At 46.2% G+C, this 17,777-nt stretch overlaps 1 protein-coding gene across 5 annotated transcripts; it reads right to left on the bottom strand.

The window, feature by feature from the left end:
• Positions 1-3,878: 3,878 nt before the first annotated feature.
• Positions 3,879-14,672, bottom strand: LOC123071489 (bZIP transcription factor ABI5 homolog). Of its 5 annotated transcripts, none has more exons than XM_044495063.1 (8): positions 14,504-14,672; positions 14,347-14,423; positions 13,476-13,545; positions 12,289-12,392; positions 4,737-5,819; positions 4,561-4,632; positions 4,433-4,462; positions 3,879-4,297 (listed from the first exon to the last, which is right to left on the bottom strand). In XM_044495063.1, the coding sequence occupies exons 5-8, from the start codon at positions 5,715-5,717 to the stop codon at positions 4,217-4,219; spliced, it is 1,164 nt and encodes a 387-aa protein (XP_044350998.1). In that variant the 5' UTR covers positions 5,718-5,819; positions 12,289-12,392; positions 13,476-13,545; positions 14,347-14,423; positions 14,504-14,672; the 3' UTR covers positions 3,879-4,216. The 5 variants fall into 5 exon arrangements, with proteins under 5 accessions (XP_044350998.1, XP_044351000.1, XP_044350999.1 ...); XM_044495065.1 differs by having other exon boundaries at positions 13,476-13,537; XM_044495064.1 differs by lacking the exon at positions 12,289-12,392.
• Positions 14,673-17,777: the final 3,105 nt, after the last annotated feature.

Below are 17,777 nucleotides of genomic sequence, written 5' to 3'. Positions count from 1 at the left end.
TGGCTCCTGCCAATTGCCGATAACTTTGTTACAAAACATGATCATCTCATACAACAATCTATATCACATCATGTCTTGACCATATCACATCACAACAAGCCGTGCAAAAACAAGTTAGACGTCCTCTACTTTGTTTTGCAAGTTTCATGTGGCTACTACGAGCTTCTAGCAAGAACCGTTTGTACCTACACATCAAAACCACAACGATTTTTCGTCAAGTGTGCTATTTTAACATTCAACAAGGACCGACCGTAGTCAAAATCGATTCAACTAAAGTTGGAGAAACAGACAACCGCCAGCCACCTATGTTCAAAGCACGTCGGTAGAACCAGTCTCATGAATGCGGTCATGTAATGTCGGTCCACGCCGCTTCATCCAACAATACCGCCGAATCAAAGTAAGACGTTGGTGGTAAGCAGTATGACTATTATCGCCCACAGCTCTCTGTGTTCTACTTGTGCATATCATCTACGCATAGACCTGGTTCTGATACCACTGTTGGGGAATGTAGTAATTCAAAAGAATTCCTACGATCACGCAAGATCTATCTAGGAGATGCATAGCACGAGACGGAGAGTGTGTCCATGTACCCTCGTCGACCGAAAGTGGAAGCGTTTAGTAACGCGGTTGATGTAGTTGAATGTCTTCATGATCCAACCGATCCAAGTACCGAACATACGGCACATCCGTGTTCAGCACACGTTCAGCACGATGACGTCCCTCGTGCTCTTGATCCAGTTGAGGACGAGGGATAGTTCCATCAGTACGATGATGTGGCGACGGTGATGATGAAGTTACCGGCGCAGGGCTTCGCCTAAGCACTACGATGATATGGCCGAGGTGTTAAACTATGGAAGGGGGCACCGCACACGGCTAAGAGATTGTCTGTTGTGCTTTGGGGTGCCCCCTGCCCCCGTATATAAAGGAGGAGAGGGAGAGGCCGGCCGGCCCTGTAGGGCGGGCCAAGAGGGAGGAGTCCTACTAGGACTTAGAATTCCCATTGGTGGAAGGGGGGAAGAAGGAAGGGAGAGGGAGATGAACAGGGAAAGGGGGGCCGTGCCCCCTCCCCTAGTCGTATTCGGATTCCCCATGGGGCGGCGCGCGCCACCCACTTGTGGGATGTCCTCTCTCTCTCTCCCCTATGGCCCATGTTGGCCCATTGCTTCCCCGGGGGTTCCGGTAACCCCTCCGGCACTCTGTTTTTACCCGTACCTCTCGGAACTCTTCCGGTGTCCAAATAACATCGTCCAATATATCAATATTTATTTCTCTACCATTTTGGTACTCCTCGTCATGTCTGTGACCTCATCTGGGACTCCGAACAAACTTCGGTAGTCAAATCACATAACTCATAATACAAATCATCATCAAACGTTAAGCGTGCGGACCCTACAGGTTCAAGAACTATGTATACTTGATCGAGACACATCTCCGATCAATAATCAATAGTGGAACCTAGATGCTCATATTGGCCCCTACATATTCTACGAAGATCTTTATCGGTCAAACCGCACAACAACATACGTTGTTCCCTTTGTCATCGGTATGTTACTTGCCCGAGATTCGATCATCGGTATCTTCATACCTAGTTCAATCTCGTTACCGGCAAGTATCTTTACTCGTTTCGTAATGCTTCATCCCACAACTAACTCATTAGTCACATTGCTTGCAAGGCTTATAGTGATGAGCATTACCGAGAGGGACCAGAGATATCTCTCCGGTACACGGAGTGACAAATCCTAATCTCGGTCTATGCTAACCCAACAAACACCTTCGGAGACACATGTAGAGCATCTTTATAATCACCCAGTTACGTTGTGACGTTTGATAGCACACAAGGTGTTCCTTCGGTATTCGAGAGTTGCATAAACTCATAGTCAGAGGAACATGTATAAGTCATGAAGAAAGCAATAGCAATAAAACCTATTGATCATTATGCTAAGCTAACGGATGAGTCTTGTCCATCACATCATTCTCTAATGATGTGATCACATTCATCAAATGACAACACATGTCTCTGGTCAGGAAAAATAACCATCTTCGATTAACGAGCTAGTCAAGTAGAGGCATACTAGGGACACGTTGTTTTGTCTATGTATTCACACATGTACTAAGTTTCCGGTTAATCCAATTCTAGCATGAATAATAAACATTTAGCATGATATAAGGAAATATAAATAACAACTTTATTATTGCCTCTAGGGCATATTTCCTTCAGTTTGTTTGATATTTCTGACAAACCCATCATCACCTATATATAAACAATAACAACAACACAAGTTCACTTGCTTGACCAGATAAACACTGACATTTGGGTCCTTATGGGTTTTAGATACCACTAGTAAATGACTATATACCATGTCGTTCCGAAAAGAAAAACTAACTACTATCAACTCTCACGGGATTTCGTGTGACCACTGATTTGAATAGCTGAATTTTCACTAGATTTGATAACTATTTGAGTCGCTCAAATTTCACTTACGTGACAAAGTGCATCTATGTGACTAAACTCAACTCGTGTGTTATCTACACTTCTTCAGAAGATAGAAAAGGCAATGACTCCAACATACACCGGAAATGGACCACACCGGGTACAGTGGACGCAGAGTATCTAGTCCCGAGCTCATATGCTCTCTAATGAATAGTAAAATCAAAAAAAAGTAAAAAATTCAAAAAATTCTGAATTTTTTTGGGTTCAAACTTTGACAAATGTACTCAGTGCTTGCATATTTTATCCCAAAATATCATCCTTGGAAGTCATGGTAAAAAACAAAGTCAACGCTCCGGAAATGCTATTTTCAAAAGCATTTTGGAGTGTTGTTCTTTTTTGCCATGACTTCCACGAATGTTATTTCGGGATGAAATTTGCAAGCACCAAAACATTTGTCAAAGTTTATACCCAAAAAAATTCAGACTTATTGAAGTTTTTAAATTTTGGTTGAATTTATTGTTAATCCCGAGCTCAAATGAGCTCCGAAGTAGGAAGGGACTTTCGGAGTACACATCAACAGATTGCTAATTTTCTTTCGTTCCATTTGTTTGAAGTTTTTGACAAACCCATCATCACCTATAAACAGGAACAACAAGACAAGTTCACTTGCTTGACCAGATAAACACTGATGTTTGGGTCCTTATGGGTTTTAGGTACCACTAGTAAATTAATATATCCCCCCGCTTTGAAAAGAAAAGGTAACTACTATCGACACCACAATTGTCGTTGCAGTTGCATCAAACACACAAGACAACCAGATTCAAGTCCTCCTCCTCCAGCCAGCAAGGCTATGGAAGTTGAATGGAGGGTCACCGTTCACCAAATGCAGCTACCGCAGCAGGGCATCACCCTTATTGGCGTTGACATTCTCCTTTCACTGTTCCATCTTCTTCACCAGCTGTAAAAATATCCACAAGGTGTTACCATCAACACACACACATTAACTGTTTTAAGACTTGCAATTAGGTTCTTGCAAGCAATTGCCAATGATGGTAAGTGTAGGAGGATTTTCTCTGAGAAAAAGAGGATCACCCCTGGCCTCCGATGCACAACCGTAAAAGTATGAAGGTTGATGATCGATGTCATCGTTGGCCAACAAGAAAGTGCAACTGAAGGCTAGCCGAACCCTCAAGCAGTGAGCCACGGCAGAGGGTGACCACCGTCAAGTCTCACGGGATCCCGTGTGACCTCTTATTTGAATAGCTCAAATTTCATTGGATTTAAAAAGCTCAAATTTCATTGAATTTAAAAAATATTTGAATGGCTCAAATTTCAACAATGCGGCAAAGTGCGCCTATGTGACTAAACTGAACTCATGTGTCATCTCCACTTCTTCAGAAGAGAGCAAAGGCGAAGAACCCATTAGAAATGTACCACACATATCGAGTACACATCAACATATTGCTAATTTTCTTTTGTTCCATTTGTCCAAAGTTTCTGACAAACTCATATACCTATAAACAGTACTCCACCAGCTGGTAAAGGATCCTTACGGGTTTTAGGTACTACTAGTAGAAATTATGATACCACCGACAAACAAATTCACTAGTAACGACAACACAAGTTCACTTGCTTGACCATATAAACACTGACATTGGATCCTTATGGGTTTTAGGTACTACTAGTAAATTATGATACCACCCCGCTCCAGAAAGGAAAGGTAACCACAATTCATTCTCATCCTCCTGCTAGCATGGCTATGGAAGCTGAATGGCAGGTCTCCTTTCACCTGATGCAGCTGCCGCAGCGCCGCAACAGGACGCCACCCTTCTTGGCTTTCACGTTCTCCTTGGACTGCTCCACCAGCTGTAAGAAAAAAAGATCACGGGCACAAGGTGTTTTCATCAGCATGCACACATTAACTGTTTTAAGATTAGATTGGCATAAGCAATTGGCAAGTGGTGGCGAGTGTTCCAGGTGATGGTGGGAAAATGTACATACCATTTTTTTCTTAGTCAGCAGAATTGTCTTCTGCAACAAAACAATGAAACAATTTAGTAACGGTAAGAACTGAAAAGAATATGCAAACTGAATTTTCTCATAATTTTCACTGGTCAGTAGCTCCGTACCTCCTCAGCTTTCAGACGCACGTTCTCCTCCTTGAGGTGGTTCAGTTCAGCTTCAAGCTCCACGGTATAAGCCTGTAGGATTTAGAAACAGGGAGTGCAAGTGTCACCAATATTGTTACCACCGTTACAGAAATGGCATTGCATAAAAACAACAATTTTGGCAGCAAGGTAAGTACCTGCTTCCTGGCACGCGATCGTGCGGCTGACTCACGGTTCTTGATCATGCGGCGGTGGCGGCGCTCGATGCTCCTCTCGCGAGACTGATCCTTCGGGGCGCCACGTTTTCGGGCGCCACCATTCTCCATCATCACTACGTCGCCCATGCAGTTCATCATGTCAGCCTGCGTCATGGCGCTCCTCCCGTCCGACGACCCGGGGCTCACGATACCGACCCCACCTTGAGGAGGTGGTGGCGGCGGCACCACGGCCATCCCCGCGTACCCGTTGGGGATGAACCCCATGTCGTCGCCCATCACCTGGAATATACCGTTGGCTGGTGCCATCGGGTACATCATTGGGCCAGGCTGCTGCCCCTGCTGCACGGGGTTCATCTGTCCATGGACCATGCCGACCGGCATAGGCGCCTGGACGCCGGTGCCAGATCCACGGACCACGCCGGCCTTGACAAGGAACTGCTCCAGCGTCATCTCGCCTAGGGTCCCCTGCCGGTCGTTGGCCACAACCGGTGGCTGGACAGGAGGCTGCTGTGAGGGTCGCGCGGCCTGAGGCTGGGCATGCACCGGGCGGGGCTCCCTGTTGATCTCAGCCCACACCTCCTCCACCGTCTTCCGGCACAGCGGGGGAGGCAAGGAGAACGACTCCTGCCGGGCTAGGTTGCTTCCTCCTGCATCTCCGCCACCTCCGCCTCCACCAGCACCCACCACAGGAGCCACCTCCATGCCCACCAAGCCACCGCCGGTCGCCGCCTGGAACTCCTCGGCATTCCATATGTTGCTCATAAATTCGTCCATGTTCATGGACCCGAAGTTGTGCCCCGCCTCGCACACAGAGTATTGCAACTCGTCCAGCGTCAGCGCGAAGATGGACGATTGCCGTGCCGGCGCAACCACCGTCTGCTCCTCACCTTCGAGAACGCGCGGGTGCGAGGTGACTTCTTCCTCGGAGAACTTCACATCCTTGCTCATCTCCGACGCCATCCGATGTCTCCTCACCACTGTGGTCTCGCTCTACGAACTCTCTTGCTTGTGGGTAGTGGTGTGTGTGGTTCAGCCTTGTGCACCGCGCCCTCTATTTATAGCCTGCAGCATGCAAGAGATAAGCATCAATTAAAGCACTAGATAGCAATTAAATTCACGTGATTGATGAAAAAGGTGAGCTATAGATATAGATAGATACAGTAGATAGAATTCGTCTCGTACTGGATAGATAGGGTACTGCCAAAGCGCCAAACGTGGCCACGAGTTACGCCTGGTGTACGAGACGAACCCGAGGGGCGTGCTAGTATTGTTCAATAGCTAGCCGACGACGGCCGCCGCCGAGACGCCCCACTGCCCGACGACTGAGCATTACGCGCGTTAGCGTGAGAGATAAGGATATGAGTAAACCGTGTGTGGCCGTTTGCTACTGCCTACTGCTGCCAAGATCACCGTTTCTAATTCGGGGGTTGGATTAGTACAAGGATTGTTACGGCACGGTGCTCTTCAATTCAGGGAGGTGACAAAAGGTGGTGTCGTCAAAAATGGAAAAATAGATAGGTGACAAAAGGTAAAGTCAGTCTACACGCAGAAAAAAAGTCAGTTATCCATCTTTTTTTTTCTGAGAAAGTCAGGCATGCATGTGAAAATGCATGTCTACCTTTTATTTTTGGGCCTGGACCATCTAGAGGGAATCTAGGCCCAGAATTTGTCGTGCACTAGTGGGCCTGTTAGAAGCCCACATATATATATATTTATATACTAATCTCATACTGACTCTTCCGTGTTCTACAAAAATGTCATACTTTTTTTTTTAACACTACAAAAATGTCATACTGACAGATACTAACCAGACTTTACTCAAATGGAAGACAGATATTAATCAGACAAGAGTCGACCTGATGGCATGGAAAAGCAAAATCAGATAGAGCCCTCCTCCCCAGGATGGTGTGGAAAAGAAAAATCAGACAGGGTGGTATGGTATGGAAAAGAAGAATTAGACAGAGTCGACAGATGATAACACATGACTTCTCGCTGTCTGAAGAAAAAGACATGGGCTCGCTTTCAGCGGCAACCTGACGGTTCTCGAGGACATACCAAGAAGAATGGCTCAGCTCACATCACACCAACAATGGCCACCCCAGCAAAACTGCTATGACTAGTACAGCGCGTGCAGGCAAGCGCAGACTGGCTTGTGGTTTCACGATTTCGAAGGATTCAGCCGATGAGAAGGCAGCCTACCGGAATACCGGATCGTCGCAGCATATAATAAGCACTTAAGCAGCAACCAGGGCGATTCAAGATTTATTTACTGCTGGTGCTACACAAGAATCACCCTCGGCTGGTGCTACACAAGAATCACCCCCCGCCGTTCCGACCCCGAACATAAAACGGCGGTGAAACAAAGGCGCTAAGTTGCCGAAGCTGCTACGATCGCTGGAGATGGCATGGTGGAACGAGAGCAAAGTTGACAGCTCCGAATGAAACAAGAGCGAAGAGCGCGCGGCCCGCCTGAGTACGCACGTACCTCCTCCTCCCGCTTCAGCGCCGGAGAGCCGGCCGCGCGCCGGCCGCGAGCGGCAGCACCGCCGCGCAGATCAGCTTCGGACACCACCGCCTGCAGCTGAAACCTTTATAGTAGAGTTGCGTGGGGGGAGGGAGTCAGGGAGCTGTGGCGAAACGGGAGGCAGCATCCCTCCTTACTAACTGGAGAGAGAGGGGGAGACGCATGTGCGTACGTGAGGAAAGGAAATGGTGCCGCTGGGTGTGCCGTAGCGCGGCATGCCTCCTGGCGTTGGCTGTGTCGGGCGCGTCGGCACGTTGGGCTTTCCAGAGCCATCGCTATTCTTCCCAGACGGGCTCCGAGTTCCGAGGCTAGTAGGGGAACGGAACGGGTAGCTACGAGCGAGCTAGCTGTGCCCCTGCATGCTGCTTGCTTACTTCCGCCCCGGGTTTTGTCAGCTCTTCTGCCCACACAGTCGCAGCTGCCTCCCTATCCCGTCGCCCTTTTGGTCACCGTACATACGTGCTGGCCAGCTGCGGAGCGGCGCCAGTACGCGCGCCCAAAGCTGGAGGTCCATGCAGAATCTACTTGATGCCAGAGTATTTATACGACAAACCACGCACCTGCCGCCTACAGCCTGAACCTTTGGCCTGAAGCTTGTTGGAACAGGGGAACTTTGGGTACTCTTCGGTGCAGATATGTGGATTAGCTACAGAATGGCAAAAGCTATCCGCACCTTGCGACTCGCTTTCTGCGGCTGATGTACTACGTACTGGCGTGGCCGGTTCTCGTTCCACACGATCAAAGAGTTGGCTAACACATCTGCTCACGAAAAGGGACATGTCATGCATGTCAGCTGTGTCGCCGTAGAGATTAGAGAAGACGAGATAGGACCGGGCGTTCAGGTGAGGATAAGTCGACGCGTGCAGGGTACGTGCCTCGAAGGAGATATCACCTCCTGCCCGCAGTCGCCGGTTCTCTGTGGCAAATCTGCGACTGTTTAACAGTGCACTTGTGTCCACAGACAAGGCATGCAGAGCCGGCCGTACCAATCTTCTGTACAGGAAAAAAAACGCTTACACATCTCCAATACCGAGCCGCAAATTTTGCTCCGCATCTGTCCGCCGACAAAGAGACCCCCTGTCCATGGCCGCCACGTCCGTCTTAACGAATGCGGAGCAGTGGCCGGCATTGCGCCGGTCGCACCTCTGCCTGCTGCCTCGCCGCGCGCTTCGCCTTGGATACCATGGCCTGAGAGCCGGAGGCACCGCCGGAACTGCCTCCTCCAAGGTAGTGGAGGATGCGGCCACGTGCCTTCGCGATCGCGGGCAGCAGCTCCTCTTTTATCAGGCGGCAGTGGCATCGTGGTGGTGACGCTGGCTCGTCGGTTCGCTCATGGAGGCTGTGCAGCGGGGGCTACGCCGGCTCTTCCTTCACACGGAGGAGGTGTTGGGGGGACGTCGACTCCTTCTTCACGCGGCCGCCGATGTGGTGGCCGCGGCTGCACAGCGGGGACGCCGACTCATCCTTCACCTGCCGGAGTGACGAATGCGGCACTGTGCGTCGCTGGTGAACGGCTTAAATAGTCACGGCCAGGCCAGGGGAAGGGGCGGTCAGCCCGCTTCAATGCGGTGCAGTTGCCGGAGTTGGTATCTCGGGACGGGGCTTCCGAATTGAAGCGGCAACGCCCGACAGGTCGCGACCGTCCGCGCCGCCTTCCTGGCCGGTCAAATCGTGGGCATTAATGGCGGCCGCTGCATGCTATGGGCCGGCATGAATGCGGCGCGAGCGTTCGATGAAAAGCGGGGGAGAGGTGGTAGGAGCGGTTAGGAACGGACGTGGCAGTGGTCCATACGCCCGCAAAGCCCCCCCCCCCCCCCCCATCCTAATTTGTCTCCGGTTTGCCGGAAAAAATACGTCCAGACCGCCCGGTGGACCCATACAGGCCTGCACTGGATGGCACAATACGTCCGGACCGCGCGGTCTGAAGGTCAGTAGTAGAGATGCCCTTAGTAGGAGAGGGTAGAGGCGGACGTTTGAACCCTTAGCTGTCACTCGTCTTCTCCGTGTCTCGCCGCTATCATGATGCATCGTCCATGCAGTGTTGGTAGTACCGGAAATATTGCTGATTGTAGGGGCCTGATAGGGCGGAGTTGATGGGTTGTTTTGGGTCAGGGACGGAGATGGCCGAGGTGCGGTCTTCGACGAACGATGCTCGACGGCGGCGTTGGTGATCCAGCGCTACAATCTTAAATAGTGGGCTAACCTGGCTGGGTCATCAAAGAAGAGGGCGTCGGTGCATGGTCCTGGGTGACAATGAGCTCGACATTAGGCCCACCAAATCCGGCATGCAGCGGCATGGGCAATTTGTCTCCTGTTTTCTTTAGCAAGTCTCATGGTTTGTGGCGGCGAGGCGTCGGCCCGTTTCAATTGAGGAATAATGTCCTACAGCATGCTGGCTAGCTGGAAGTTCATGGAACCCCAATGTGCTTATTTAGGATCATGTGTGCCGATATCTAGTTCTCGTGGTGTGCCTTTTTCTTTTGCAAATTTTCTTGGTGGCGTTTGTCCTATGAAGCCGATAATGTGGTTATACATCTTGGTTCTCCGGCATTAGCTCTGGCCGATGATGTTGTCTAGTCTTGAACTAGTTGGGGAGCATGTGAGGTTCGTGTTCCTCAACTCGGTATGGTCGAACATGGGACGTTCTACGGGTCCTCTTTGGTGTTATCTTCTTCAGTGCGGCAATTTTCTACGCGGATTGTGGTCGCAGACGTCTTCTAGTCTACATCGACGATTTCTCGGTCACTACTTTTACAAGGTCATGAGTTTTAACGAGTTGGCTCCAGTGAGATGGAGGCCCAGAGCTGGCAACTAGATCATTTTCATGGCTCGCCGTCGATGGATACATGAGGAACAAGACTTCGACGTCCTTAAGACTTTGTTTTTTTCTTTAAGGATGCTTTTGTAGGGCCATGTGCTGCTTAATACATGTGTGCTTTTTCGCAAAAAAAATATAAATAGGCACATTTTTATGATGATGGATATTCATGAAATGAATGTAATACTGACTTTTGTAAACAGTTAAAATGTTTTTCTATCCTACTTCTAGGCATCGTTTGGTAAAAAGCAAAAAAGTTAGGAATTTGGAGAACTAAATACCTATATAAATAGTTCCTACGGTATCTTTCGGAATAAAGAAATGCTTCACCGGATTTTTTTTATGAATTTGACAATCCCTAGGGACTTTGCTGGAAATCAGACATGTGGTCTTACCTTATGTTTTGTCTTCCTTGTGTCTTGAATTCATGTATATTTCATTATATAGTATCCAATGGTAATCTTTTAGCATTCCTATGTTTTAGGTTAGAACTCAAATTGAACAACATTTCTTATTCAACAGATTAAATGGCAACAAAATTCCTATGATTTTCGTTGCTCTATTTCAAGCGAGTATGTTATTGGACGCAAATATGGCACAAACGTAGGTTAGTTGTCCCCATGGCGCAACGACGCGTGGCAGAAATGATTCACACTAGAACAAGCCACGAGCTACGCCATGAGCGGGCAATAGAGAAGTCTTGTGACCGGACTCTTCAACCTGCAAGCGTGAGTGCGGGGCCACTAGATCTAAATCCGGCTCTAGGTTCATCCTGACTTCATGACGAGTTTCTTCCTCCTTCAGAAGAACACCCCAACCACCACCACCCCACTCTCCCTCCCTGATCCGACGTGTTGCAGGTTCACATATTGATAGATCACCATAGCTTCTCCTAATACCCCATTGATGAAGCAACATCGTTTCCCCCCATAATACCCCCCCCCCCTCACTCCACATGACCCCCATCCTTTGTACAACCCACAACCTCCCCCTGTCACCATAGGGAGATCCTTGTAGAGAAAATAGAAGAGGGTACATGGAATATTCGAGGATAATTTCGCCTGGTTCCTCTTTACGGTACATGACACACATGTTATTTGAGTGAACCCCCTTGCCCTAGGGGGGCTAATAGCTCCACTCATGCTTATATGGGGTTAATCTTGATATAGAGTACAACGGAGATTTAGAGAGGGTTTTGGAAAGTTGGGAGGCAACTCGACGAGTTCTAGGGGTCGATCTAGACAGGATGTCATGGATTGATGTGGCTTCTATGGGCAGATTGCAATGTGTGTAGATATTGGTCCTTCTGCATGGTGTCAGACGACCTTGTATATGTGAAATGTGGCGGTGCCCTCCCCCACCCCCAGCAGTGATGTTGGTCCCCAAGAATTGGACTCCTCCCTAGTTTTGAAAGGCCTTGACTTCCTTTATGGGAAACGAGGGAGGCACCTTCCATTAAGTCGGTCTCCCATGTATGGGTCCCTTGAACCCACACGTCCCTATGCATATATGTCCCATGTGGTACATGTGACACAGGGATACAACTATCCATCAACACCAACCCCCCTCCCACTACCTCCAAAGTAAAAAAAGAAACATGAATGTTGTATGAAAATTGTTATGGCTTGTGCTTTGGAGTTGTCATCTAAGGTTATGGTAATTTTCTACCCTCCCTATAATTACCCTCCATATAAAAACATGGGGTCAAATGAAAAAGGTATGGAAAAGACTGCTGTGTATCATGGTCTAGTGTTTCCATCCACATGTGATAAGTTTTCACCCCCTCTAATTTCCCTAGAGAACCCATGAAACAAATGATTCTAATGTGTTAATACCTAGTGTTGACATATAATTATCTAAAAGTTGACATGTGTTTTGTGGTCTAATGTTAGCATATAAGTATGTGTCAGATTGCCATCAACATAAGCCAATTAGGTTTCCCTCCATTCTACAACAATCAGTAATGCACGTGCTAGGATAATTTGCCATGTTTTGCTAAATAAAACTGCCATATGACATGTGTGAGAGTTCCCATGTGTCGTGGTTATTTTCGCAGTTGCGCAGACAATATCCAAAAACACAAATACCAGGATGGGAAAGAAAACACGCAAGGTCATACTCCAAAATGGCACATAGTCGAATGGTGCACTTAGAGGAAATGGATAAGAACACAAGACCAAATAATGTACCTCGGTAGAACTAGTAAGATTTGTATTGAGATCATTCCATATCTTAAATCCCTATATGCCCCAGAAGAAGATGTAGTATATGCCCAAGAAGAAGATGTAGTTCACTGGCATTCATAGACCAATAGTGAAAAATGGCGAAGATGAGGAAAAAATTGTTTGCATAGAGAAACAAGAGAAAGTTGCCATCTAAATTGCAAAATAATATAGTTAACATGGAGTGCACCCCTAGACAACCCTATCATGAAGCAGCCCATGTGACTTGGGCAAAAAAAGTTGATACTACCAGTACTTGGCCCAACTAAAGTTGCCATGACATGTGAGCATGAACTACTATAATATAAGTATAAGTTGAGATGTTAATTGTGCAAAGATTTCCATGAACTACGTGCATATTGTTGAAAGAGCCATCAACCTCTGTGTTTGCCTTTATCATCTGATAAATAAGCTTGTTTTTTCATGTGGATACAACGAAAGGTTCATGAGATATATTTATTTCAAGTCATTGATGTCCAATGTCTAATTTTTCGACATGATGTCTAGTGAGAAAGAAAATGCAAAATTAGAGAGGGTATGCGTGAAAAATCAGCAAAATCATGTGGCATGAAAGAAAAGTTTGGTTGTGGAGCTTGGCCCTATAGTGTTAAGTAAACAAAACTTGCCACACGCCAAACAAAGATGTAAATCCATTTATGAACAACAAAGTTGTCAATGTGTATCCACACCTCAAGAGAAAGAAAAGCACCACCCCTTTGCAAAGGAGTGCCACGAGATAAATGTACAATATGCACACATGGGGAGAACGTGAAGAAAATACCATATAAGGACACTACAAAAAATTTGAGAGATATTAATTGTCTGACCAAAAAATTCAGGAAGAAGTTGCTATGCATGCATATGTAGAGAATGACATTGTGTTTCATACCAAAAAAATACCACAAAAAAAAGTTAAATGTGTCTCATAGGTAACACGAATCCATATGTGGATAACAAAACTTGTCATATATGATGCGTAGTCACAAAGTCATGAGCAAATAAAAATTGTTGGGGTGTACTAGGGAGATTGCCATGGAATCTATGTAAAATAGGACACACATAAGCGAACTAGAAATTAATTTAATGTCACATATTTGCCAATGGCATGTGAATAAAGCATGCAAATGAAGTAGTTGTGTGCATAGACTAATTACCTTTGGTGTTGGTCTATGTGGATGAGAATCTGCCGTCTTTTTATTCCATCAACTATCGCCGCCTGTGATACTTTTAGTAGGAAACAATAATGTGAGATCAAAAAACTTGTAAACCATATATATGTCCCTTCAACGAGAGGAAAATAAAAAAAATTGAAGGATTTGAAAATCATAGGAGGTCATCAAGGGGGGGGGGTCTAGATAGAAACAATGATTAGATGATACCAAGATGCATTTCTGCCCGCCCAAACACTTCCTCCAACCACCGCACAAACATGCATCATCTCGTGTCTCATGTTTCCCTGACTCTACTAATTTGCAAACAAATCTTTACAAGACTAGAACCTGAAGACTAAGCCACACCGCTTCCCGATCGACAACAATTTCATCATGTGGGGTTAGATCCCGCATCCTCCCACCCCACCCCTCCCCGACCAAACCCTAGCCCCAAAAATCCTTGTCATGGCGAGCACATAGATGAAATCGATGAATCATAATAACAAAAATTAAAGTGTGACTCACCACCAAGGGGGGGGGGTCCAGATAGAAATCATGGGTAGATGATACCAAGATACATGTCCGCCCGCCCAAGCACTTCCCCCAACCACCGTACAAACATGCATCATCTCCTGTCTCCTGTTCCCCTAACTCTACTAATTCGCAAACACATCTTTACAAGACTAGAACCTGAAGACTGAGCCACTCTGCTTCCCAATCGACAAAAATTTCATCATGCGGGTCAGATCCCGCATCCTCCCACCCCACCCCACCCCTCCCCGACCAAACCCTAGCCCCCAAAATCCTTGTTGCAACGAGCATACAGATGAAATCGGTGAATCATAATAACAAAAATTAAAGTGCTCCTCCCCACCTAACAGAAAATGAACTTGTATTCTCCCTTAAAACCACTACTATCCCAGATCCACTCCGCATGATTTCGCAAAAAATCTGTCATAAAAACAACGCACATTAAACACGTCAAATATTGCGATGACGAGGAGAAGAGTGGGTGGATCCTTGATTAGTACCTCATATGAGTGCGGGAGTGGATGGATTCGGACGAAGGTGCTGCGGCGGCGAGCCAAACTGGCGGAAAACTCGAGGGCGAGGAGATCTGGTGTGGGAAAGAGGAGCGAGAGTGTGTGTGTGTGGTGTAAATGTAGCCCCCGACAAGCGTGGTTTTAATGGGGAAAAGGGGTGCGGTTCTCTAAAATAGTGAAACTGCCGACCCTAGTCCACCCACACCCCAAGATTATCTCCCCCTTCATTTCGTAACATATTTCTATCAATGCATCTCACCTAAAAGGAAACAATGCGGATGCTCTATGTCAGATCACGCTATATTGTCCATGTGTGTGACCAATGCAACATCATTGCATCAGGCTAGGAGATTTGTGAGGTAAAGTTCATCCAATATAGTTTCCAAAGTGTCACATCCCAAATTTTTCCCAAATCTGGTATGTTAAATATTTCAGAGGGAATTGCATTTTTTCTTGATGATTGACTTGTTTGCTTATTTTTATGGTTGGCTTTTTTTGAATTCACCTAGACGGTCAAGAACTCTATGGCCACATTCAAACCCTTGTTTGAAATTTGGGAGAAACGGAATGAACCCTACATGGTTTAGGGAACAAATTGGAATCCCAAAATAGGTTGAAAATTAAAATATTTTTTTGGACATAAGGTTATCCTTAGCAAGACCTAGATGATAATAAAGCCCTAATAAATTTCCCTAAATGATTGATTGATTGGAATCAATTCAAAAATCAAATGGGGTTTTTTTTATAAAAAGGGGGATTTGCATTTGTTTGCAAGAAAGTGAATCCCATACGTCCAAATAATAATCTTGACCTTATGCCAAATTTTCCAAATTGGATTTCAAACATATTTGGGTTTAAACCAAATTGATATTCAAGATGGAAAATAAAGTGCAGAAAACGTATGCTCGGAAGGGCCAAATAAAATGATGGCACACTCACAAATATTCATATTTGACTTTAGAGAAATTTTTCTTTGGGATGAAAAGTCAAATTCAAATTCAAATGAAAAGGCAAATACAAAAAAAAGGGGGAAAGGAAATAAAAAAGAAAAAGGCCCAGCCGAGCTAGCTAGCTAGGCCGACCCAACTAAGGTAGCCGCAGCCAAGCCCCACGTGCACCCTCTCTCTCCCATCGCTGATCAACGGGGCCCACTAGTTAGGGTCGTCCCTAACCTCCAACTGCCCCACGCGTACACGTCGGCCACGATCTCCACCTCACGCGCCCACCGTCCAGGCCAGCTCCTGCCTCCATGTCCATCAAATAGCCCTAGAGCCCTCTCCATTTCCCCTCTGCTGCCCCTCACATCGCCCCCAAGCTCCTCGCCGGTGAGCCCCTGAGCTCGGCCACTGACTTAGAAACTCTAGCGTCGATTCCAGCGAGTACAGTCACCCGAGGCCAACCACAGCCACCACTCGATTCCCCGCACCACGGTGCACCCCTGGACATGTTCACGATGACCTGAGCTCCCTCTACACCCGACTTCAATGAAGTCCTAGCCTCGCCGCCGTTGTGAGCTCGACTCCGGTGATCACTATGAGTGGCTTGCCTCGTGATCCTAGTCCATTGTGTTCCCCTTGAATACGTGCATCTTCTGATCCATTTCGTTCATCCATAGGCACTTGATTTAGAGAACCGCTTCATCACCCGAAGCCCTGTCAGTGTAACCGAACTTCGATGAGCTCGCCTCGCTCGTCCGCGTCACCCTCAAGGCCAGCCGACGCTACCTTCGACCACCCCGAGCCACGCTGAGCCCATCTGTGCTCTTTTCTTCCCCTGAAACCCCTGGAACTCTATATCCGACAACTCCCGAGCACAACACCACTGTGTACGTGTTTTTAGCTGACTCTCTGGCGACATTGCGGTGAGCCACCGAGACCCTAATCCCTAGATCTAATTTGGACTGTTAGATCTAGATCGCACGCACCACATCAGTCCACTTAAACTGAAATGGTATCAGCCAATAGGAAACTTCCACGTCACCCACCTGGTCCAAAACATTATCGACTCAAATTTTTGTTAAATTGAACTAAATGGCAGATTTACAGAAAACCCCGTGCAACTGCAAACACTCACAACTTTTTATCTGTAAATCCAAATTGAGTAATTCCTTTTGCAAAATGATCCTCAAGAAATGCACTTTCACCTAGTCCAATAATATTGAACTATTGAATAGTTTAAATTCAAATTCAAGTAGAATGAATTCAAATTTGAATAGGGCATAACTTGCAATTTATAAATCCAAATGAATTGATTATTTTTGCAGAATGAACCTAGTGGAATATATTTTTAACATAGCTATTGTGGTTCAATTTTAAAATAATATAATACTGAAATTGAATATATTTTAGCAGAAGTTATAATTCAAACAATATTTGAACCTAAAGAGTTTATTAGGATAATTAAGTTGCAACTAAGTTCAGAAACTTAAAATGAACTTTAGCAAATGTTTTGGGGATTATTATTGACTTTAGGGAATTTAATAATTTGAATTATATTCAAACATGATTGTTTATAACTTTGAAACCTTAGGTTTAAATTGAATAGACTTTTGCAATATGACTTAGTGAACCAAACTGAACCTAGTAAATATTTTGGAGTGATAATTGACTTTAGGGAATTAAACTTACGGATTTCTATCTATCTGCCCTCGGTTCCTTAGTTGTGTTCATTTTGACTCATGGCCTCTAACTTTCTCACTTTTCCCCTCCACGGCTCGCCCCATGTTCAAAAAACCCAAATAGAGCCTTTCCATCGGGTCAAAGTAGTTGACCTTTACCTGCTCAGTTACTGATGCGTGGGGCCAGGCATCTTTGGACATGTGTGATGTCTACTCAGCAACTTTATTCTTGTAGACTCGTGTTGGGCCTCCAAGCGCAGAGTTATGTAGGACAGTAGTAAATTTCCCTCAAGTGGATGACCTAAGGTTTATCAATCCCTGGGAAGCGTAGGATGAAGATGGTCCCTCTCAAACAACCCTGCAATCAAATACAAGAAATCTCTTGTGTCCCCAACACACCCAATAGAATGGCAATTGTATAGGTGCACTAGTTCGGAGAAGAGATGGTGATAAAAGTGTAGTATGGATGGTAGAAATATATTTTTATAATCTGAATAAATAAAAACAGCAAGGTAGCAAGTAACAAAAGTGAGCACAAACGATATTGCAATGCATGATAATAAGGCCTAGGGTTCGTACTTTCACTAGTGCAATCTCTCAACAATGCTAATATAATTGGATCATATAACCATCCCTCAACATGCG

This window comes from Triticum aestivum, chromosome 3B, assembly GCF_018294505.1.
Source record: "Triticum aestivum cultivar Chinese Spring chromosome 3B, IWGSC CS RefSeq v2.1, whole genome shotgun sequence".
Lineage (NCBI taxonomy): Eukaryota > Viridiplantae > Streptophyta > Magnoliopsida > Poales > Poaceae > Triticum > Triticum aestivum.
This window is presented reverse-complemented; position numbering and strand designations above follow the sequence as displayed.

Coding starts and splice junctions, on each gene's coding strand:
- LOC123071489 (XM_044495063.1), bottom strand. CDS start 5,717: ATGGCGTCGGAGATGAGCAAGGATGTGAAGTTCTCCGAGGAAGAAGTC. Junction 4,633..4,736: donor GATCGCGTGCCAGGAAGCAG/GTACTTACCTTG, acceptor TAAATCCTACAG/GCTTATACCGTGGAGCTTGA. Junction 4,463..4,560: donor TGCGTCTGAAAGCTGAGGAG/GTACGGAGCTAC, acceptor GTTTTGTTGCAG/AAGACAATTCTGCTGACTAA.